The 23,215-nt window shown below is 54.0% G+C and overlaps 3 protein-coding genes across 9 annotated transcripts; 1 reads left to right on the top strand and 2 right to left on the bottom strand.

Annotated features, from left to right (window-relative positions):
- Positions 1–1,040: 1,040 nt before the first annotated feature.
- Traf4 (TNF receptor associated factor 4) lies at positions 1,041–6,879 on the bottom strand. The gene is made up of 7 exons (XM_038328533.1): positions 6,648–6,879; positions 3,859–3,910; positions 3,144–3,248; positions 2,912–3,073; positions 2,665–2,826; positions 2,425–2,580; positions 1,041–2,195 (listed from the first exon to the last, which is right to left on the bottom strand). Exons 1-7 carry the CDS (start codon positions 6,788–6,790, stop codon positions 1,563–1,565), a joined length of 1,413 nt encoding a protein of 470 aa, XP_038184461.1. The 5' UTR covers positions 6,791–6,879; the 3' UTR covers positions 1,041–1,562.
- A 583-nt stretch (positions 6,880–7,462) lies between these two features.
- Positions 7,463–19,377, bottom strand: Nek8 (NIMA related kinase 8). Of its 4 annotated transcripts, none has more exons than XM_038327069.1 (15): positions 19,105–19,377; positions 15,021–15,226; positions 14,581–14,813; positions 14,254–14,385; positions 13,542–13,750; positions 13,329–13,408; positions 13,060–13,241; positions 12,823–12,973; positions 11,849–11,925; positions 11,403–11,520; positions 9,552–9,702; positions 9,132–9,295; positions 8,869–9,027; positions 8,571–8,729; positions 7,463–8,167 (listed from the first exon to the last, which is right to left on the bottom strand). In XM_038327069.1, the coding sequence occupies exons 1-15, from the start codon at positions 19,149–19,151 to the stop codon at positions 8,142–8,144; spliced, it is 2,094 nt and encodes a 697-aa protein (XP_038182997.1). In that variant the 5' UTR covers positions 19,152–19,377; the 3' UTR covers positions 7,463–8,141. The 4 variants fall into 4 exon arrangements, with proteins under 4 accessions (XP_038182997.1, XP_038182996.1, XP_038182998.1 ...); XM_038327068.1 differs by having other exon boundaries at positions 7,463–8,170; positions 19,105–19,374; XM_038327070.1 differs by having other exon boundaries at positions 7,463–8,170; positions 15,021–15,171; positions 19,105–19,169.
- On the top strand, positions 19,257–23,200 carry Tlcd1 (TLC domain containing 1). 4 transcript variants are annotated; one of them, XM_038327074.2, is made up of 5 exons: positions 20,686–20,808; positions 21,598–21,785; positions 21,932–22,014; positions 22,100–22,182; positions 22,373–23,200. In XM_038327074.2, the coding sequence occupies exons 3-5, from the start codon at positions 21,951–21,953 to the stop codon at positions 22,754–22,756; spliced, it is 531 nt and encodes a 176-aa protein (XP_038183002.1). In that variant the 5' UTR covers positions 20,686–20,808; positions 21,598–21,785; positions 21,932–21,950; the 3' UTR covers positions 22,757–23,200. The 4 variants fall into 4 exon arrangements, with proteins under 4 accessions (XP_038183003.1, XP_038183002.1, XP_038183000.1 ...); XM_038327075.2 differs by lacking the exons at positions 20,686–20,808; positions 21,598–21,785 and adding an exon at positions 19,257–19,299; XM_038327072.2 differs by lacking the exon at positions 20,686–20,808 and having other exon boundaries at positions 21,249–21,616.
- Positions 23,201–23,215: the final 15 nt, after the last annotated feature.

The raw sequence follows: 23,215 nt of genomic DNA, 5'->3' as shown, positions 1-23,215 counted from the left end.
TGGACATGTAGTTGAGTAGTTTGGGAGGGGGAGGGGATACGGGGGGGCAGATGGACATACAATCCCAGACCCTACCCCAGACCACCTGAAGGAGTCAATTTGCTTTTGCTCTTAGTTGACCAGTGGAATGTATATAGTCGGAGGCAACCATTCCAAACTGTACAAAAAGCAAATGAGATTACAGGTAAAATTCAAGTGCTTAATCCATCTTGAAGGCCCCTGTTGCTCCTGGAGTAGACTAACAGTAACTTCTTAATGTCTGGCACATGCAGCCTCATTAACTCTTCATGAATGCCCATGAATTTTACCATGAATTCTCATAGTAAAAGCTGTTTCACTTGACTCTCAAGCACAAGAAAGGCCCCAGAAAGCCAGGCAATAGTGGTGTGTGCCTTTAATCCCAGCACTTGGGAGGCAGAGGCAGAGGCAGGTAGGTCTCATCTACAGGGCAGTTCCAGGACAGCTAAGACTACACAGAAAAACCCCGTTTCAAACAAAACAGAAAACAAAAAGACGGTCTCCTTGGTGGAAGTGCTTACACAAATACAAGGACTTGAGTTTGTATTCCCAGCACCTATGTAAAAGAACTGGACACAACCACTCACACCTGTAACACCCTAGTGCTGGGTCAGTCAAGATCTTTGGAGCTCAATGGCCAACTAGTCTTGTGGAATCAGAGCGCTGGGGCTTCTGATCCTGACTCAAAAAGGTGGCAAGTAACTGAGTAAGACACTGGACATGGACCTTTGGCCTGCACGTGTGTATACACATGGTGATTACTGGGAAAGACACACCTGCCTAAGTAGAACACTTGTCTTTGATGAGGTAGTGACTAGAAACGCCAGCCTTAGGAGCTGTCCCTGCATCCACCCATTGAACCACCAGAGGGCAGCTGCAGGTGGCATGCCCACAGAACGCTCGCTGCCAATTCCCATGTTGTCCACCAGAGGTCCAGCTGCAAGCAGAGCAGCAGTTACCCCTTCCTTAAGTGGAGCCCAGCCTCCCAGAACCCTAGCCAACTGGGAGGAGACAGGCTGGAATCAAGTTAATAAATACAATCCAGGGTTTATTAAAAATCAGAGTTCCCCTGCTGTGCCCTCCTAGCACTAAAGAAATAAATAACCAGAGAGGGCAACATTGGGTAAATGGAAAGAGAAATTCATCTCAAGGCAGATTATTATAACTACCCCTCCCTTTTCCAATCCCCCCCACCCCCACTATGGCTCTTGGGACATAGCACCTGAGCAGGCCCCTCAGTCCAGGTAGAATGTGGCTGGCACCAAGGCATGTCTGCCCTGCCCAGGAGGGGAGACAGGCCCTGGGATCACTTGTTTCCAGCCCTTGATAACCCCGAGACCTGCTCCCCCCAGGGGCCAGGGCTGAAGCACCAATTGGAGGCACCTGAGGGGTAGGGGTGGTGGTGGTGGTGGGGAGAAGGTTGTGGTGGGCTAACAACCTAGGCAAAAGAAGCCGAGAGGGGGTCCGGCCTCCTCTCCAGTTTCCGCCAGTGGCTGAGATCCTGTCCCACCTCCCTTCCTGCTTAGACCCTGAAGGCTGTACTCTCAGCTGAGGATCTTCCGGGGCAGTTCGACAGAGGCACGGATGAAGACTGCATCATCCCGCACATAATTTCGCTTTCGGATGTCCTGGTGGGAGATGAATTTGGGGTAGCCAAAGCCTAGAGAACTCTCATCCAGGGAGCCTCGCCAAGTGCCGGGCTTTTGGAAGTTCTTCCAGTTTGGATCAGGGTGGAAGGTCTCAGTGACATGCTGTGGCTTGGCCAGACCTGGGTCGCTCTGATCCAACAGGGAGAAGGTGACCCGACGGGCAAAGGGCCACTCAAGGAGATTGTCAAAGGCGCCTGGTAACACACGAATATAGATGGAGAGATGTGTGCCCTCGCCGCTGCCGTTACCATTGAGGAAGGCAGACACCTGCAGCTTGTAACCGTACTTGTGTGTGTAAAAGGCCGGGCTGAAGCACTCCAGGTTAGGCTTGGCCTTGGCCTCTTGGAGACGGCGCCCATAGCTGCCGATCTTCCAGATGAGCACGCCATCACTGCCTATGGATAGCTCCTCCAGCTCTCTCCGAAGCTCCTGCAGCTCTTGCCGCTGCCGGCTCACCAGGGCACACATCATAGCCAGATGTGGCTTTACACTCTCCTCCACGTGACGTGCCATTGCCAGTTTAGGGCACTGTTGGCAAAACCCAAGGCCATGGGGGAAGGAAAAAGTTACCAAAAGAGGAAGGTCCAGGGGAGAGAAGAAGCAGGTAGGGGTAGCGGGCACCCAATTCCACAGGACGATGACAGAGGGTGCTGGGAAGCAGCAGGAGTTGGCTAGTGGGACCCATCAAGGCCTCAGCTTGCCAGCAAACTGTCTAGGACTTGAAGGGCTAAAGGGGGCCGAGAAAGGGGCATCTCACCCTGTGCTTACAGCCGGACTCCTTGAAAGGGCAGAGCACCAGTGCAGTGCTGCAGCTGTCCTTCAGATGGCCGGGCAGGTCCTCCCGAGCCACGGTGCCCACGCCACACTGGTTGGGGCAAGGAACAGGCAACCGTGGGCACTGGTACTGATGGCTCTAGGACCAGAGACAGAAGCAGTCGTCAATAACGGGACTCTTGTTTCCCAATCTCAAAGCACATAGGTCAATAAAGGGCCTCACCTGGATGGTGTCAAAAACAAACTCCTTGGTACAGTAGGCACAAGGCTGGGTGCGCTTGGGGCACTCAGAAGTGGCATGCTGGGCCAACAGTCGCCTCATCATGCGGGCACCACACTTGTTCTCACAGTATACACTCTCCTGGGGGCACATGCCCTCGTGACTCTAAAAATAGCACAGGGGCTGAGTTAAGTAAGGGATTCCTGGACTCCTAGGTGCCTCACCCTCCCTTCAGCCTGGACCCACCTACCTCGTAGGCCTCCCCACTGAAGTCACAGCCACAGAATTCACACTTGAGGCGGCGCTTAGGGCAGTCGTGCTGCAAGTGGGCAGGCAGATCACGCCGGCTCAGCTTGGCTGGGCAGCGATTGGGGCAGGGGACTACATTGAAGCTGCAAGTGTTCAAGTGGCCCTAATGGGAGAAGCTCAGTCAGCACCGGCCCAGTGATGGCTAGTCCCAGCTCCCCAGCCCAGAGCCTCACCTGGAGGTGGCGAAGAGGCCCGCTCCAGCGGCAGCCCTCCTCACTATGGATGCAGCGAATAGGCAAGCCTAACACTTGGACCTCCAGCTCTGGGTCTGGGTAGATCTGTGGGCATAGCATGAGGGGATCAGCGAGGATCAGAGCATGCAGTAAGTCACATTCACCCCAACTCTCAACTGAGCTGGTTGGGTCTATCAGCCAGTAATAAGCTCTTTAGGCAAAGACCTCCTCAGACTGTTTGTCTCTGTGCCCAAGGATGAAGGACACAGGAGGTGGTATCTACTTGGACTTGGAACCCAGGGTCCCCAAACTGCCTGCAAAGGAACACGGTCTCTTCGGGGGGCACCCTATCACATAAGCCTGCTCAGGCACACCACCCCCCTCCTCCGCTTCCTTCCTCTGAGTAGAGGGGTCCTGGCCCCCAGCCACAGGTCTAACTTGCCACAGGAAGAGGGAGCATCTTTTTACGGGCACAGAGCAGCTCTGTGCACCCCTACAGGCTGGGCATTGTGCCTGCCCCCCAGGGCAAAACACAGCCTTCGTTTGCAAACTGGCCTGGTGGGAGAGAACAGGCTACCTTTGTGGGGGCACGAGATCCAGAGGCTTGCGGTTGACACTGGCCCTGTGCCTGCTGGCTGCCAACACTCCAGCCTCCACCAAGGGCAACAGTCTGTAACTATGTACCCAGACTTCCAACCCCGCAGTGTGGACTCACCTTGGCATAGTCCAGAGGAAGCTGGTCCTCAGGGCATTTGAAGACTCCTTCACTGAAAGGGGAGAAGGCAGGGAGGGTCAATGTCCCTCAAGCCCTTGGGCCTCACTCCTTCCACCAGGGTCCCCACCCTCCCTTGCCAGGCCCCTTCCTAGCTAGCCACAGCTGAGACAAAACGGAAAGCAGAGGTCAGAAGGACCCACTTTTCAAGGGCGCTGGACTACCCACAAAGGCTAGTCTACGTCCAGTGCGGACAGACACAGCTGCCTCGGGCAGCACTCACCCAACAGGTGGCAGCTGGCATCCCCTCCCCCCACGACAGCAGCTGGACTTGAAAGAAACAGGCAGCCTGCCACCCCCTTCCCACAAAATGGTTTTCACTGCCATTCTGAAAGCTGATGGGAGGGTATACAAGGATGGGGTTGGATAAATGCCAGGGCTACCCAGCCTCCATGACTGTGCCAGGCCTAAAACAAGGGCAAAGGGCATCTTGAGGCCATTCTACCACCCCTCTCCTCTCTGAGGGTGTGCTCCTAAAGTGAGGAAAGTGAGGCCTTTGGTCCTCCTCACTCACATCCCACCTGCCTTCATCACCTGAGGGCTAGAGTCCCTGCTCAGAGACGGAAAAAAAAAAAAAAAAAACAAGGAAAAAAAACCCAGGCTCCCTAGCGAAGCAGCACCTGGGGATGTCTGTCCCTAGCAACTATACAGTTCAGACAGGCTAGGTTTCTGAAACCTGGTGACCCCCAACCCGTGCCAGCTGTTCTGTCCCCCTTTCCCCCAGTCTCCACCCAGATATTAATACCCAGAACCTAGTAACATGCTTCTTCCTGCCAGTACGCCCTAGCTGACCCCAACAAGACCTGTCACACACGACTGTCACAGCCCAGGCAAGACAAGGGCTCCCACAACAGGGCAGAGGCCCCTAGGCATGGCATTCCTGGCGGATCTGAGTCAGGTAGGCGGGAGGCAAGCAGGCAGGCCTCAAGGCGGAAGCTGAGGCTACCTGGCAGCCCTATTGTGAAAGCGCTTTCCAGAGCCTGGGCAGTCCATACCCAGGTGCCCAGTCCACTCCCTACCACCTTCTCTTGGCCCCACTACTGGCCATGTCCTGGATGCTCAGGCACCAAACAGGTATGCCTGCAACTACGGGGCTAGCAGCCTTTCTGGCTTCAGCAGGAGTGGGGAAAGAGGAGTGGACCAAGGGGGAGGGGGTCCACTTGGCTGCTTCAGGAATGTGCTGACCCAGTGATTTTGGAGACAAGGGGACTAAGGCGAGTCCCTAGGCTTCAGGCAGAGGCTTATCCCGAAGCTTGGGGCCCAGCCAGGACAAAGGTTTGGCCAAGGCTATGGACAACCTAACTTGTAGGATAGGAGTGATTGGGGGGGGGGGGGTGTAGAGCCTGCTCAACTACCTCCAGTGGCCACGAAACACAAGATCGATGGGGGAGGGGAGAAGGCAGAGGCAGCTCCAGTCTGAACAGTGGAGGCCCAAGCCCAGGGGAGAAGACAGGATGGGGGGGAGGGGGCAGTGGGAGAGGAAGAGGGGATTTCCGGGAGGAGGAGGGGCAGAAGCAGCCTCGAGGGGACTGAGAAGGAGGTGAAGGAGGAGGGAAGTGAGCCTGACAGCCCCTCCTGGCTCCTTCCCCGAGGCAATAAGGGTGGGTCAGCTGGAGGAGGGGGCTGGCTCAGCTGGCCTCATCTGGAAACCAGAGGGCCAGGAAGGGAGCCGAGGAGACAATGGGCCCGTGTGTCTGTAGAGGAGTTAAGTGTGTACATTGCAGGGAGGAGGGAGGAGGGAGAAGAGAAGGGAGGAGGGGGTAGCACAGCAGCTTGAGCAGGAGCATATGTGAGAGCAAGAGCCCGCGGCTGCTAGGAACAAAAAACAAAGAGCCTGCTGAGATTTCCGTCAGCCAGGATCTACGGAGGGCAGCGGGATGGGGCACTGAGGCAGAAGTCCCACACCAGTCCCTGCCAGTACCCCTCGGACCGCGGCAACGCTCCAGGCGTCGAGGCTCCCCGATCTCCCCTTCCACGCCGCAGCCCTTGGCGGCAGGAGACTTAAGTCCGCACAGGGTGCCCAGAAATGTGACGGCTGCCTGAGGCGGCAAGGCACAACCTGGGTCCTGAGAGAGCAAGAGATATGCAGTACCAACCCGGGAACAATTCCCCTTTCGCCAGTGTGCCCGACCATCCGTCATACTCAAGACCCCAAGGAGGGCTTCCAGTTGAGAGGCGGGGAGGGCTGCAGGTCACAGTCCAACCTCTGCTGAGTGACCACACGCAGGCCGGGCTGGATTCCCAGCTAAGACCTCAACCGTGTGACCCTGGGCAAATCGCAGCCTTTCTTTCCGTCTCCGTGAAATGGGAGAACAATAGCGGCCGCTTTTTCAGCGTCAGAGAGAGTAAGAGGAGGGACGGTGAAAACTCCCCAGGCTGGCAGCGCCGCGCGGGAGAGGCTTTGTCCTTTCCTTCCCTAAAGGATTCAAAGTTCAAGGCTGCGGCCGCCCGGGCTCAGGTGGGGGGGGGGGGGGAAGGGCCGGCCACGGGTTGGGAAGGGCGTCTTTCCCACCTGGAGCTGGGCAGGTAGGTCCCGGGCGACCTTACGCCTGGGTGCGTGGGGTCCTCCCGAGAGCCCTGACGTCACTGCCGCCCTTTGACATCATGGTGGGCGCTCCTGAGGTCACGGGGCGGCCGCGCAGACAAAGGCCCGACGTGTCTCCCGCCCGAGCCCTTCCCCGTGCAGTGCCCTCGCCCCCTGCACCGAGGCCCACCGCGCCCCGGGCTCGCACCTGAGGAACTCCTGCAGGCAGGTGTCGCAGAAGCGGTGGCCGCAAGTAGACACCTGCACAGGCTCGCGCATGGGCTTCCCGCACAGTGGGCACAGCAGCCGCCGCTTGGGCTTCTCCAGGAACTTGTAGTCAAAGCCGGGCATGGCGGGCTGGCGGCGGGCACGGGCGAGCGGGGCCGGGCACGCGGCGGCCCCACAGCCCGCGCCTCGCTCCGGCCGCGTTCCCCCGGCTGCGGGCGGCGCCGACTGGCGGCCGCGAGCGGCCCGGGTCCGCAACCCCGCCCGCCGGAAGAGGGGGCGGAGCCGCGTCCCCACGGTCCTAGAGCCCACCCTCGCGCCCCGCCCACTCCACAACCCCACGGAATGCGGTCGCTCTCAGGACTCTGCCAGGCTTCGAAAGTTAAATCAGCCTCGCCCACCCCCGGAAGCTGGAGCTTCTCTTTCCCGTTGGAACTGAGAGCGTGGCTGAGATTCTTCCAGAAGTGGAGGCCCCTTAAGGCGCTGTGATGGTGCCTGTCGGGTCGCACCATAAGACGACTTTAGAGGCCACCTTAAGGTCTCCTGTACCACGCACCGCCCAGGGACCAGTGGCTCTAGCTTCCAGGTGCTAGGCAGCGAAGCCTGGCAACAGGATCCGAGAAAACCCTGCTGGAGCAAGGAAACTGGGCTGGGCGCTGGGCCAGCGGAACCTTGGTCCCGGCCTCCAGCCTCTGACTGCGCCCACATTCCTCCTGGCCGCTGCCCTACAACCACAGTCGGGCCCAGCCCAGTCTTGGGGTGTCTGGAGGCCACCTCCACCCCAGAAAAGACCATATGTCAAGCAGGCATTTGATATTTTTATTGGCGCTATTTTCAAACCTTTAAGAAACTGGTCGGGTCTGGCTACCTTTTCCCCAGTCTAGGTCTGGGAAATGGCCTGGGGTGAGGAACACCCTTTAGCAGGATCCCCTTGGCAACCACTCAGTAGCTCCAGCATTCCCTTCTTGGGAGTGGGGGGGGGCACCCTCTCAGAAGTAGAGCAAACCCTTGCCACAGGAAAGAGAAAAGGGGACCCCTCCGACCTCAAGCCATGCAGAGATTAGGCAGCCTAATGGCCAGTACAAACAGGCCCTGGCTTGCCCTAGTCCAAAGAATGGCATCAGGACACCGCCAGAGACTTCTTTCCAACCGGGCTCCTCCAGAGACTTCTTTCCAACCGGGCTCCTCGTGTGTGTGTGTGTGTGTGTGTGTGTGTGATTTTTTTTTTTTTTTTTTTTTTAGCAAAGTCTTTGAAGACCGTCCTGCTGTTAATTCCTGCCAGACTGAAGCCTGGAGACACTGCATAAAAGATAGAGTTTGGGGGCAGAGACTTGGACGAACAAAATGGCCTTCGGTGGCCTTTCCACCTCACTGGTGACACCATCCAGGCAGCAGCAAACAGTCGTTCCTCAGACCCCTGAGACAGTCGTTTTCAGAGCACTCAGAGGCGGTCTCTCGGATAATCAGTCCTGTTGCCTCAGGGGGGAACTGGCTCCTCGGCGACTGCTGGAGAGTATCAAAGAGAAGCTCCTGCAGCCTTGCTAGAGGCAGTGCCTTAGCAAGCATCACCCATCCTTGATCTCATTGAGCCCTGGAGCCAAAACCCTCCTGCCAGGCCAGAAGTGGACATTTAATATCAACTAGATCCAGGAAGTATTAGAAGAAATAATTCAAGTGAGGCCTGGAGAGCAGTGGAGGCAGCTCCTGCTCCCCCGGGCTGGAAACTCTGTTTTACACATCCCTTTCCTAGTCCCCACTGGTTCTGCTTTCACTTTTCTGTGGGCAGAAGACTGCTCTGGGAAATTTCACTTGTAATTACTAAGGATGGAGTGGGGAGTGGAGGAGAGCTGGGTCAGCCCCCCCCATGGTCATGTGGGGGGTGGGGGCATGGGGGGACAGGACTCACATCTAACAGCCAGGAGGGTGTTCCCATGGCAGCAGGACACTGAAGTCACCACATAAGGATGAGTCTCATCCAGCTGCACTGGCTTAGGGAGTCCAGCATCCTCATCCCTCCTTCCCAGTCGACCTCGGGCTCCTTTGCCCCAAGAATACACTTCCCCCTCTGCCAAGAATTCAAGAGAGTGGGGCACAGTCTAAGCAAGCGGCCAAACACTGGACAGCAAAAAACGACTCCAAAGGGAAGGAACTGAACATAACCCAACACATCCTGCCTTGTCCACCCTTATCCTGCGCACCCTCACCTGCCCCAATGGCAACAGTGAAGGCATCCCCACAGGCTACCATCACCATCTTGATGCCCTCTAGGCCTTGGACCCGACAGGGCGCCCTGCTGATGCGGCGAGAACTGGTACCCAATTGCCCATGCTGATTGCTGCCAAAAGTATAGCAGTCACCGGAGACTGTGGAGATAGGAAGAAAATAAAGAGCACTTGAACAGAAGCGGGGGGAGGGGAGGGGAGGAGGCGAATACCCCTTCGGTCTCCTGTACCTGGGTCCCACTCACCAGTCACAGCAGCCGAATGGGCAGTGCCCAGGTCCACGCACAGCAGGGGCTCCCGGTCCAGAGGTGCAGAGCCCAGGGGAGTGAAGCTCAGGGCCTCCTCCACCTGCTGATGGGGAAGAGGCTCCTCCTCCAGGGATAGGTGGTCCAAGCCTAGCTTGTTGAACCTAAAGATGGAGCCAGAATCTAGAGGTTTGTACAGGCTGCCTTTTGCCCACAAGTGGGGGGGGGGGAGGCTGCGGAGAGGGGGTTTGCTAGGACCTGTCCCATCGAGAGACAGATCCTACCCTGAGTTGAAACAAATAATAGTTTCATCCTTCTTTAGTTCTGACCCTTTGAAGGAGGGAGACAATAAGGAAAGAAACACTTTGTAGCCAAGGATTGTAGGAAGACAGGCCTATCACTTTGATGCCTCTACTTTACCTGTTACTTCCACAGGCCAAGACCTTGCCAGGCAAGGTGAGGATCATGGAAGAGTCAATACCACAAACAACTCTCTGAGCTTCCTGTCCTAGGGGCACGGGCACCTGCTGGGGGCAGCTATGGGACTCCCGGGTGCCTAGTCCCAGCCTCCCTACAGGAAAAAAAAGAAGGGGTTGGTTAGTTTGAATTTCAGGGATAGTAATGCCAAGATGAAAGGGGAATGAATAAAGGCTGTTCTCAGCCTGAAATGCTTTCCTTAGGCCCTACTGCTGGTGAAAATCCTTTAAAGCCTTTCCATCCGACAGCAGCTGGGTATGATGGAGCACACCTCGGATCAATCACAGCACTCAGGATGCTGATGCTGGACAATAGGCGGCAAGCCTGGACTACAGTGAATTCCAGACTAGCTGAGCTACATTAGGAAGGTTCTATCTCAAAAAACAAGCAGGCCGGAGAGATGGTTCAGTGGTAAAGAGGACTGTCTGCTCTTCCAGAGGACCCAGGTTCAAGTCCCAGAACCCATGTGACAGCTCACAACTATCTGCGACTCCAGTTCCAGGGGATCCAATACCCTCACACAGACAAACACGTGCAGGGAAAACACCAATGCACATAAAAAATACATTATTTGAAAAGAAAGTTTTAAAAATCTTACATTCAAAAGGCTGAAGCAGCAAACTGCAGGCAAGACTGTCTCGCAAAAAGGAAAAACCCTGTCCAACTGCCACCTGCCTCACCAGGCTGGCATTGCCTCCTTTAATTACACTCCAGTGTTAATCTTTGCCACAGCCCTGGTGCCCTCTATCATCCCTCCCCCTCCTGCCTCCAACACACACACTTTACACTTGAGACAGAAACCCATCTATGACATCATCGCTTTCAGTACCTAGCCAGGTAGACTGTGGGTATAGGTCATTGATAGAGCATGTACTTACTACTATGTGCAAAGTTTGATTCCTAGCATTGAAAAAAATTAAAAATAAATACTGTTAGGAGAACAAAATTTCCCCTATGTCGTAAGCCTGAATGAATCCACATTTTTGTTTTGTTTGCTTTTGAGCCGGGCGGTGGTGGCGCACACTTTTAATCCTAGCACTCAGGAGGCAGAGGCAGGTGGATCTCTGTGAGTTCCAGGACAGCTAGGGCTTCAGAGGGAATCCCTGTCTCCAGGAAAAAGAAAACACGGGGTTTCACTATGTAGCCCTGGCTAACCTGGAACTTGCTATGTTCCAGGCTAGCCTTGAGTGCTGGGATTAAAAGCCTGCACCACCACATCTGGCAGCATCTTGTTCATCTTACCAGTTCAAACCTAACAAAGGGTGAATACATAGTAGGTATGATAATAATAGGGCTGGAGAGATGGCTCAGTGGTTAAGAGTACTGGCTGTTCTTCCAGGCGTCCTGAGTTCAATTCCCAGCCACATGTTGGCTCACAACCATCAGTAATGAGATCTGGTGTCCTCTTCTGGCCTGCAGGCACACATGCATGCAGAATACTGCAAGTATAACAAATAAATAAATCTTTTTTTTTTCAAGACAGGGTTTCTCTGTGTAACAATTCTAGCTGTCCTGAAACTTGCTTTGTAGACCAGACTGTCCTCAAACTCACAGAGATCCACCTGCCTCTGCCTCCCAAGTGTTGGGATTAAAGGTGTGAACCACCACCACCTGGCAATAAGTAAATCTTCGAGAAAAAAAAATAATGGTTTGTCCAGTGAATGAATAGAACTCAAGAAAAAACAGGAAAGGAAGACTAGGCCATGGAGAGGAAGATGGGCATGAGGAGAAAGAAGCCATGGTGGAGAAAGCTCTGAGAGGGAGCCTCAGGCTGGAGCTGGATAGTGGGCTTACCACCATCTCCTCGGCCCCAGGCAAATAGTTCTCCATCGGTGGACAGGGCCAGCACATGAGAGGCCCCACAGGCCACCTGTACCATCTCATAGCCCAGCAGGGCTTCCACAATGGTGGGCTAGAGAGAGGGAAGAGAGCAGGGTGATTAGGGTGGTTGAGGCATGTCAGACTTGTCCCTTCCCTGCAAGCGGAAGTTAGAAGCTGCAAATTCTCAGAAGATAACTGTCTCTTTAACACCAACCGCACAGGCACACATGCCCAGCACGCAGACACAGCAACAGGTGGGACGCCATCGGGGAAGCTGTCTGTACTTCCCCTGCGCTGACCCAGAACAGGTGCAGCCTGGGAGCTGGTAGCACATGTGGCTTCTGGGAACTCCCCTGCCCCCAATCTCGGGAGAGGGCTCCCCTCTCACTTCTCTTCTCCAGGGTACACAAAATGCCCACCTGGCTGATGTCAGTGAGGTTGCCATGGCCTAAACATCCATTGCTGCCGCTGCCAAAGGTCATGATGATGCCTCGGTCTGGGAGGAGGGCAGTGAGGGAGACAAGGGGATCAGCACTTCTGGTTCACTTGCAGGTGGAAGAAGGGAGAGTGTACTGGGAGCTAAGCAGGGCACAGTGCTAGTGCACGCCCTTACTCCAGCACTCAGGAGGTAGAGGCAGGTGGGTCTCTGAGCTAGAGGCCAGCCTGGTCTACAGAACGAGTTCCAGGACAGCCCGTCTCAAAAACCACACACACAAAACAACAGGAACTAATGCCTGGTCTGGTGGCGCCAGTCTGTTACTGGGGTTGAGGGAGAATTGCAGGTCTGGTTAAACTCAGTGAAACACTGCCTTTTTTTTTAAAAAAAAAAAAAAGGTAAATAAAATTAAAAAAAAAAAAAAAAAAAAAAACCTAGTGTGGTGGTGCATGCCTTTAATCCCAGCACTCAGGAGGGAGAAGTAGGTGGATCCCTAAAAGTTCCAGGACAGCCAAGACCACGTGACAAGACCTTATCTCAAAACAAACAAACTTGGGACTGCAACTGGCAACTCGCAGTAGAAAGCTTGCCCACAGGTCGTTAGTTCAATCTCCACTGAGGGTGTGGGGATTGAAAAGAGGAGGAGGGAAGACGTTGAAAAGGGGCTGGAAGAGCAGGATGGGGGGGGAAAGGCATAGGTGGTCTCCTTCCAATGTGCAGTTTTAGACTAGTAAGAGCCTCACTTTCTCCATCTGTCAAATGGGGATACTACAACACGGTTCACAGCCAGGCCTACTGCTCCAGGAAAAGGCGAGGGAGCCAGAAAATCTCAATGGCTACCAGATAGAAGCGGTAACCCTTTAGGCAAGAGCAGCCTTAACTGACCAATTTGGGACGAGAGAAACTGCACTGTCTGGCTTTCTCCTGTCTCCACAGAGTACTCCCTAACAAGCTCACCAGTCAGGCAAGCCGTGAACAGGTCCCCGCAGGCCACATGCTTGATGGTCACACCCGACTGGCCCTCCAGGAAACGTGAGACGAACTGGGGTTGAGGCTGCTCCACTGCCCCTGGGAGGAGCACGCCGCCTCCAGTGCCTAGGGGCGGGGCCTGCAGGGAAGTGGGCGGCGCCTGAGGACCCCAACTCCACTTCTGATTTCCCACCCTCATTGGAACAAGCCCACTGCCAACCTGACCTCCCACAGGATGAGGCGCCCAGAGCGTGTAACACCAGCCTTCTGCGTGCGCCCTGCGGACACCTGGACCACCTCAGTGTTGAGCATCGGGAGCCTCAGGGGAACGCTAAGGCCACCACCCCACGCATACACTGAAGACAGTGGTGGTGGGATGGCCGGTCTCATAAGTCCCCGGGGAACACCTGCAAGGACAGGGTTTGAGGCCAGTTAAACTAGTAGAAATGGCAGATAGTGCATGGAGCCTCTGCGGCTGGTCCCAACTCACTCACCCCTGCAGCGGGCACTGGTGGCCCTGCTCCCTGTGCTGCCAGGGGTCATAGGTGGTCCTGGGGTCAGGGACTTCTCTGCCCTGCAGAATACAGAGGGGCTTCAGGACGAGTAATGTCCCTGGCAGTCTTATGTGACTGCTCATACATGGAGAGTTAGCTCTAGACCTCCTGTGTTCCCATTGGGTAGCCCAGGACCCATCTCCCTGCACAGGCCTCCGCATGCCGACGCTGCCCACATCGGTGTGGAGGTTGAGGAGGGCCCGGATGCAGAGAGGTTGCGCCATGATGTGACTGAGGGGTGGCCGCTGTGCAGGCTCCAGGCTGAGCAGACTCAGGACGAGTTGGCGCAGCTCAGGGCTGTACCGGTCAGAGATGGGCGCAAAGGTGCCACTCATGATTTTCAGCACCAGGGCTGGCAGGTTCTGTAAAGGCACCACATGTAGGAATGGCCAGGGTGCTGGGCTGGGCTCTTAGGCAAGGCAGTTCCCCCACCAAGGGAATAGAAACAGGTCCACCCCCATGACATCCAGTCTCACCCGAAAAAGCAGAATGGTAGGAGAGCCTAACACTGCTTTCAGAACTTCCTAGTCTGATAAGGAAGTTTTATCTGTGTCCTCAGAAATCCCAGGTGCTTTGGGAAACTCCAAAGCTTTGGTTTGCTTTGGTTTTCCTTTGTGAATGTCTCTAATCTGATGGAAGAGTCAGGGATCACGTCCTTTCCCTCAGGAATTCTCAGGCTAAAACAGGACTCAAGCCCAACCATAGTCTGAGCTGAGCAAGGGAGAGGCACAGCCTTGCCCTGGGGTAAGCCCAGCAGGTGAGGGCCGAGGTGACTCAGCCAGCCACAAGAGAAGGAACACAGAAGTGGTCAGAACTATGGCAAAGGAGTTGGGGTTCTGAGTCCTTCAGGGGTGTAGGTACTCACCGCAGCCTCGAAGGCTCTCTTAAGGCTGGCCAGCTCATACAAGACACAGCCCAGGGCCCAGATGTCACTCTTCTGGTTGTAAGGCTTGCCCTCACACAGCTCGGGGGAGATGTAGCATGGGGTACCCACGACCTACAGGAGGAAAGTCTGTATTACAGCCCTGGGAGAGAGGAGCAGGGCTCTGCCCGAGACACATTTGGGGGTAGCTTCTCAAAGCAGGCTAAGGGGCTTCCTCTTGCAGGACCACATATGGGAAGAGGAAGAGGCAGGATGTAGAGCGAAGCCTTAGCTACCAAGACCCTCAGTGTCCCCCGCAAATCCAGGCACCGTGTAGGCCTTGCTCTTGCTGCTGAGGATCTTAGAGATGCCAAAGTCACCGATCTTGACGACCATGCGGTGTTTGTCGAGAAGGATGTTCTGGGTCTTGAGGTCCCGATGCAGGATGAGGTGCGTGTGCACGTGGTGCAGGGCGAGCAGGATCTGCACAAAGAAGTGGAGGATGGTCTCCTCCTCGAGCAGGGAGTTGCAGCGCTTCTGGATGAACTCAGCCAGGGTGCCACCTGTGCCCCAGAGAACTAGTCAAGATCCTGGGGACAACCCACTGGGACCAGAGAGGGCAAAGAGCCTGTAAGGGGCACACAGGTGGGGCCAGAACTCTATACCTCTGCCCTTTAGCCGAGTCTCTCCCAGAGGGAAGCCACCTCGTGGTGCCCAACTCTCCTGGCAGGGAAAGGCCCCTCTAGGCGGAGGCAAGGAATCCGGCCTACCTGGTGCATATTCCATGGCAATCATGAGGGCCTTATCCTCCAGGAAGTTCTCGTAGTACTCAATGACGTTGGGGTGGTTGAGCAGCTTCAGCACCTGGCACTCGTTCTGTGCCGCCTGCCGTTCTTCCTTGGTCATCTGTTCCACTGGGATCTGCTTGATGATGACCAGCTTCTGGTCAGCCTTGCGGAGGCACAGGTGCACAATACTAGGGACACAGAGCAGGTGACAGCCACGCTTAGGGCAGCCCATGGACCACAAGTTCTTCTGATGACTGAGCTGAGCACAGCGGAGGCTGAAGACGACCTGGAGTCCAAGGCCAGTCTGACCAGACCCCGAGCTCAGGAAGAGATGGGCTCAGCACCTGCTTCCGTGGGCTCAAAACCACTTGTAACTCCCGCTCTAAAGGGTCTGATGACCTCTTCCGGCTTCCGCAGGTGGCATTCACTCACACAGAAGATTAAAACTGTTAAAAATAAATCTTGGAGGGCTGGAGAGATGGCTCAGAGGTTAAGAGCATTACGTGCTCTTCCAAAGGTCCTGAGTTCAATTCCCAGCAACCACATGGTGGCTCACAACCATCTGTAATGGGGTCTGGTGCCCTCTTCTGGCCTGCAGCATACACACAGACAGAATATTGTATACATAATAAATAAATAAATATTTAAAAATAAATAAATAAATCTTGGAGCTGAGCAGTGGTGGTGCACACCTTTAATGCCTGCACTCAGGAGGCAGAGGCAGGGGGATCTCTGTGAGTTTGAGGCCAGCCTGGTCTACAGAGCAAGTTCTAGGACTGGCTTCATAGCTACTGAGAAACCCTGTCTCAAAAATAAACAAACAAACAAACAAACAAACAAATAAATAAATAAAAATAAATCTTGGGCTGGAGATATGGCTCAGCAGTTAATAGCACTGGCTGTTTTTCCAGAGGGCCCAGGTTTGGTTCCCAGAACCTAGAATCCACATGGCAGCTCACAACTATCTGGAATTCCAGTACCAGGGGATCCGACTCCATCTTCTGGCCTCCACAGGCACTGCGTGAACATGGTGAATATGCATATATGCATGCAAAAAAACTCATACATATGATATAAAATAACCAAATGCCTTTAATCCTACGTGGTAGCCCACACCTTTAACCCCAACACTTAGGAAGCCAGAAGGAGGAGGACCTCTGTGAGTTCGAGGCCAGCCTGGTCTACAGAGTGAGTTCGAGGATACATTGAGAAACCCTGTCCTGAAAAACAAACAAACAAACAAACAAACAAACGTACACCTCTGGAAGAGCACTCTTAACCACTGAGCCCCAGCCCCTAGACATTTACTTTTTAACCTGTGTTTTCATTCTTAGCAGTATGACTTCCTCCTATATAAATCTATTCAATGCATTCATAAGCAACTTGTAATCTCATTTACAAAAGAAAATTCTTTGTTTGTTTTGGGTTTTTTTTTACTTGTTTGTTTTTGGTTTTTTCAGACAAGGTTTCTCTGTAGCTTTGGTGCCTGTCCTCGAACTAGCTCTTGTAGACCAGGCTGGCCTCGAACTCACAGAGATCTGCCTGCCTCTGCCTCCCGAGTGCTGGGATTAAAGGCATGTGCCACCACCACCCAATTTAGGTTTTTAAAGATATTTATTTTATGTGCATAAATGTTTTGCCGGCCTGCATGTATGTGCTCGCAGAGGCCAGAAAAGGGTGTTAGGTCCCCTGGAACTAGTTTCAAATGGTTGTGAGTCACCATGTGGGTACTCGGAATAAACAGGGGTCATCTGCAAGAACAAGGGCTCTAGGGCTGGAGAGATGGCTCATAAGTTAAGAGCAGTGCCTGCTCTTCCAAAGGTCCTGAGTTCAATTCCCAGCAACCACATGGTGGCTCACAACCATCTGTAATGAGGTCTGGTGCCCTCTTCTAGCCTGCAGGCATACACACAGACAGGATATTGTATACTTAATAAATAAATATTTTTAAAAAAAAGAACAAGGGCTCTAAACCACTGGGCTGTCTTAAAATAGAGTGTTACTATGTAGCACTGGATGATCTTAAAAACTCACTTTGTCCCGGAGCTTGGCCTTGAATTACCTACCCTCAGCTTCCTAAGTGCTGAAATTGATTCCGGGTTTTCTTTTTGTTTTCCCTTCTCTCTCTCCCTTTCTCCTTTTTCTGTTTTTTTTTTTCCTTTTTCTTTTCTTTCTTTCTTTCTTTTTTTTTTTTTTTTTTTTTTTTTTTTTTTTTTTTTTTTTTTTTTTTTTTTTTGACAAGGGGTTTCTCTATGTAGCCCTGGCTGTCCTGGAGCTTGCTTTATACCAGACTGACCTCAAACTCACAGAGATCGCCCGCCCCTGCCTTCCGAGTGCTGGGATTAAAGGCCTGCATTGCTGTCACGGCCTGAGATACCAGGTTCTGAAACTGTTTTCTGGGTAGAGGTCTGTAGAAAGAACTCAGCCTTCAGAGCTATTGATAACTGAATTGCCTCTAGAGATGAGTAATTTCTTCCTTAAAAATGCCCCTGCCAAAAAAAAAAAAAATAGATAAACAGATAAAAAGTCAGGCAGTAGTGGTGCAGGCTTTTAATCCCAGCACGCGGAAGGCAGAGGCAAGCAGATCTCTGAGTTCGAGGCTAGCCTGGTCTACAGAGTAGTTCCAGGACAGCCAGGGCTACACAGAGAAACCCTGTCTTGAAAAACAAAACAGAACAAAAAATGTCCCCTGTCGTCCTAACACAGCCTTTTCACTCCCATCGCTTTTAGGTCTGAACGCTACACAGCAGACACAATGACACTTGTTTTAGTCTCCTAGTGCTGGGGATCAGATCCAGTGCCGTCTAACACAGCCTGAGAAAGTCCTTGTAAAATTCACTCTACTGCTTTTTTTTCTTCAGACACACAATGTCACGCAGCTCAGGCAGAGCGTGAACTTGCTGTGACGCACAGACATTTAGCTGAAGACCTTGGAACGCCTATCCTCAGGCTTCTATCTCCCTCCACCGCTGGGGCTGCGGGTACAGGTGTGGGCCACCATACCCCATTTCAGTTTTCAGACGCTTCCCTGGTTTGGGGTGTAGCTCTTATGACACCATGAGCTTGATCTCTAGCACAAACAAGACAAAAACCCTCTTGCTTTTATACTTTAAATCAACTTCACCTCTTCCTTCAGTTTACAAGATCATAATCTGGCTCAGCCCTCCATGACAGTCACGTTCTCCACCTTGCCCACTACATCGCAACTACACCGGTCGTTTTCTCAGTCTTGAGTGCTATATACGTTTTCCTGGTGAGAATCATTGCAAACGCTGCTTCAGCTTCATCTGCTACAAGGACTGCCTGGTCCTCATTTTTTCAAGTCTTGACTTTACACCACACCTTCTAGAAGATTCTTCCTTTCCCGGTGGATTCCTTAAGTTGCCTTTTGGTTCTTAGAAACTAAAGCAAGCATGCTAGACTAGGCAGGAGCTCTACCACCGACATGCATCCTCATTCCCCCTTTTTTCGTCTTTTTCTAAAATTTGAGACGGCAGCATGGACCATAAAAACCGGCTTGCTGTCTTTTAATTTTTTTATTTTGGAGATAATCTCTTTGTAGACCAGATTGGCCTCAAATATACAAAATCTGTATCTGTTACCAAGTACTGGAATTACAGGCATATACCATCCCATCTGGTGCGCGGCCTCTTAATAACTGTTCATAACTGTTCAAACTTTATTAACTGCTTTAAGAAAATCCTGTTTATTTGTATCAATTTCCTATTAGCTAAGTTCGTAACGGGGAAGTATCAAGCCTGCTTTTGTCATAACTGTATATATACTCCGAACAGTCTGACTTGTGTAGCTAACGCTCATTATCAATCGCAGCAAAGAAGCAATAGGTGAGAACAACTATTTTCCAAGAGCACAGACTGGTCTGGTGGGCGTGATCCCGCCGGGGGCGGGGCTTCCCGCCTAGACCTAAGGGCAGGATGCCTGGGCGGGGTATTCTGGAGTGGCGCTCCTGCTACGGGGCGGGGCCAGCAGGGCCAGGATTTCTTGTTCAGAATTGGGGTTTATTTTCTTTCTCCCTTAGCATTTCCTCCCCACAGCCCTGGCTCACCCGAAGGCACCTCTTCCCACCACTCGAATCCGCTCGTACTTCTCCATCTCATGTCTCAGATACGCTTCTGGAATTCCCGTGCGGCGCGTGCGCGGCCCCGCCCACCCTGGAGCTCCGCCTTGTAGCCGTAAGACTTTTTCAGGGCGGAGCGGACGAACCGAGCCGTTTGTTAAGACCCGCGCCTTTTCTTAGACTGTGAGTCGCGTTTCCCCTCCGGCCCTGCCCCCAGCGAGGGATCGGAGAATAGACATTCCGGGTTTCTGGGCGAGCCCCTTAGTGCTCGGCATCCTACCAGCCACTTTGTCCACGCGTGACTCGGCATTGGTTGTTAGACTGGAGCGATGCGGCGCTCACTTAAGTTGCCCCGCGCCAACCAGACTGTCCCCCCAAAGGTCTAATGGGAAGCGAGGAAGCAGTCCCCGCTGCCTAGGCGTGGCTCTACTTCAGGAAGATAAAGGGATTCCTTTCTGGCTCGTAAAGGATAAACCACCGAGAGCGTGCTGTGTGGGGCGGGATGCGGGGGTTGTTTGGTGTTTGCCAAGGGAGTGACCGGGAAAACCCCAGATGGGCAAACTGATTCACCTGGAGAGTACGTGACGTGGTCTCCAGGTTGTCACAACTATTGAGCACCGCGCTCTGGGCTTTTCAGAAGCCCGCACAAAACACTGCACTAAGGGGACCCAGTTCTCAGTGCTCATCGCGAACCTCCTGGGGGTGAGATGGGAGTGGAAGTAAGCCCGAAAGCGTCAGGGTGGAGGGCGGGAGGGCCCTAGTGGGTCTTACACTTCTGTCCAGAAATAGTGGGCTGGTTAGTATCACTGCTAGGGTTTAGACCGGATTTATTTCATCCTTATTCATGACGCCGCTGCTCTAAAACCCCAGTATTCAGGAGGTGGTCGTTAGCCAAGGGTTAATATCCCTATTTCTGAAAGGGTGAGGAAGGCGTGGGAAGGGATGTTTATCTTTTGTCCCCGCCCCGCCCAGAGCTAGCCTACGTGGAAAGACCGGAGGGAACCTGCAGTCACTGGCTCAGGCCGGAGTCGCTGGTGGACAGGCTTTCCGTGAGCAAACGGGGAACTTGGGAACAAGAAAGGGTAAACTGCTCACCCAAGACAACACATCATGTTGTCACTTAGTAACCAGCTGGGCCTTCGGTGACCCTGGAGCCCCAAGGGAGTTAATGTGTAATCCGGGAACCATCAGGGGGACAGCAAACACCCAAAAGGCTTTGGTCCCTGGGTGTCAGAGCGCCGCTTTCTAGTTTTTTTCCCCCATTTTAAAACACTTCTCCTAGTCCCCACTTTCTGCTCGCGTCCTCTACTTCCACCTCCCTAAGCACACCCCATCACTTCCCGGCCCTTCTCTTTTCCTGTGTCTGCTTATCCCACTCGGCAGAACTGCCTTCTCACGGTGAGGCGGGCTTGGAGCCCGCACCACAGTAAGCGCAGGCTGACATCTAGTGGCCAGAAGCCGCAACTGCTTCAGGCCACTGCCATGGAGAGAGGGTCACCCCAGCTGTCTGGGCAAATCCGCAGCCTTCCCCGCCCCAGCCTCCAAGGAGCCAGAAGAGGGTTGGGACTGTCTGAGGGAGGATTGTGACAGCCGCTAGGCTCCAGGAGCCCGAGTGTGGTGGGGAGGAGAAGTATGATGATGGGTGACTCAACAGTTCCTAAGCACCATTCGTGAGGGGCGCGGGAGAGGCAGGTAAACATGTCTGTCTAGGTCCCGGAGAGGACTCGAGTCTGGGCGGAGCCATGGTCCAACGCGGCGCTCCCGACCCCAGGAGCAGGGTAGAGCTGGCCCCGGTGTGTGATGATCCCGCCCAGCTCTGCCCTGAAAAGAGTTGAGAAGAGGAGCGTTCTCGCGGTCCCCGCCCAGGGTGTGGGAGCCGGTGGCCGCCGCAGAGAAAGTGGGGACGCACGCACTAAAGGGGCTGAGGACGCCTTCGGCTGTCGGGAGACGTCAGAGAGGGGTGCCTCGGCCACGACGGCAGGGACAAACCCTTCGCGCCCTAAGTCGGAGGAATCCGGGCGGGGCCCCGGGGGACATGGGGCTCGCGCCCTCCTCGCGGCAGAGTCGCCCGAGGGGCGGGGGCAGGCGGCGGGGCGGGGCGGGGGCGCGGGCGGCAGGGGCGGGCAGAGGCCTTGCCGGGAGCGCGGGGAGGAGCGAAGGGGCCTTGAGGGCTCCCTGAAACTGTGGGTCTGGCGGCCCGCGGCAGAAGCGATCGTAGCTCGCTGGCCAGAGACGGAGTAGTGTTCCCAGAACTGCCGGAGGAGTCGGCCTAAAGGGCGGATAGACAGACGGCAGGGAGGGCCAGCATGCACCTACTGTTGCACCCCGCCTGGCCGCTGCTCCTCGGCGCCACGCTGACCTTCCGGGCACTCCGGCGCGCGCTCAGTCGCCTGCCCCTGCCCGCTCACGTGCGCACCGACCCCCTGCGCACCTGGCGTTGGCATAACCTACTTGTCTCCTTCACCCACTCCATTGTATCAGGGATCTGGGCACTGCTGTGGTGAGTGAACAACCGGGGTAGTGAGACGGCCGTGGGATCTTACGCGGGGTGCTCGGACTGTTCTCCCTGTTGCTATTCCCATCACTCATGGGTGAACAGACGCCAAGGATCTCACCTGATTCCCTGTTTGGAAAACTACCCAACCAAAAACGGCTGTGGGAAACCCGAGGTACCTGGGTTTCGGCCAAGCCCCTCCTCACTCTCCAATCAGCCAATAGTGGGCGCCCAGAGTGCCCTGGGACTGGCAAGTGTTGGGGGAGGTGAGGGTCCTCCGGGAGGCTGCAACCGCGAGAACATCCCTTTTCTCCTTTCCAGCATATGGCAAACCCCTGAAATGCTAGTGGAGATCGAGACGGCATGGTCACTTTCTGGCTACTTGCTTGTGTGCTTCTCCGCAGGTAGGTTATGCCCAAGGAGACTGAGAGTAAAGAGGCTGGAGGGAGCTAGTAGTGTTCAGTCTGTTCTTTCCCTCCCCTCCACTAGGATATTTCATCCACGACACGGTGGACATTGTGCTTAGTAAACAGACTAGAGCTTCTTGGGAATACCTTGTTCATCATGTCATGGTAAGTGAGAAACCAGTGGTGTGATACTAACCCCAGCAGTGTCCGACCTCTAGGTTGCCTAAGACTCACTGCTCCCTCCGGGCCTCACTTATCTAAACAGACTAGAAATGTCTAATCTTAGGGAATGTTGGTTGTGTGTACCCAGCAAGACTGACACCTTTCAGCCCTTGTTCTGTCACTTCCTCCCTAGGCTATGGGTGCCTTCTTCTCTGGTATCTTTTGGAAAAGCTTTGTTGGTGGGGGCGTCTTAACACTCCTGGTGGAGGTCAGCAATATCTTCCTCACACTGAGGATGATGATGAAGATAAACAACGCACAGCATCTCCTCCTCTACCGCATCAACAAGTATGTCAACCTGGTTATGTACTTTCTCTTCCGCCTGGCCCCCCAAGTCTACCTCACCAAGTTCTTCCTGCGGTATGCTGGCGAGAGAACCCTGGGGACATTTTTGTTGGTCATCCTGCTCATGTTGGACTTGATGATCCTCATCTACTTTTCCCGCCTCCTTCGTTCTGATTTCTGCCCTGAACGTGCTCCCAGCCGCCAACACAAAGACAAATTCTTGACTGAGTGAGAAAGGATAACCCAGGACATGTGGCAGGGACAGCAAGCACAGCCAACAGCTTTGTAACATAAACTAGGACTCTCTCTGCCTCAAGCCTGGGTGTATTCTGGGCCAGCTTTTCCACCTTAAGCCTACACCCACACTATTGAAAACACTAATGAAAGCTCTTCTCTTAAGTCCTCTTCTTGGGCAAGGGATGAGGGAAGCAGACCAACCGGTTGGACACGGTAGGATGGGTGAGGATGAGACAGTCAACCCACACCACCCTGAAATGGATGCTGGCGACTCTAAAATAACCCCTCTGCTCTTCCAAACTCTGGCACTGGTTTCACAACAGCCTGTTCCAGGGATAAAGGAAGGAACTCTTGTAAAGTTTGTGCTCTGAACATCTGATGGGGGCATGCCCCAGGACAACTAACACTGTCTGAAGTAATAAATACCTCTGGTACCTGAGCATGAAGGCTGTAA

The sequence above is a fragment of the Arvicola amphibius genome, chromosome 4 (genome assembly GCF_903992535.2).
Source record: "Arvicola amphibius chromosome 4, mArvAmp1.2, whole genome shotgun sequence".
NCBI classification, from domain to species: Eukaryota; Metazoa; Chordata; class Mammalia; order Rodentia; family Cricetidae; genus Arvicola; species Arvicola amphibius.
The sequence above is the reverse complement of the archived record's forward strand: the minus strand, read 5'-3'. Positions and strand labels throughout refer to the sequence as shown.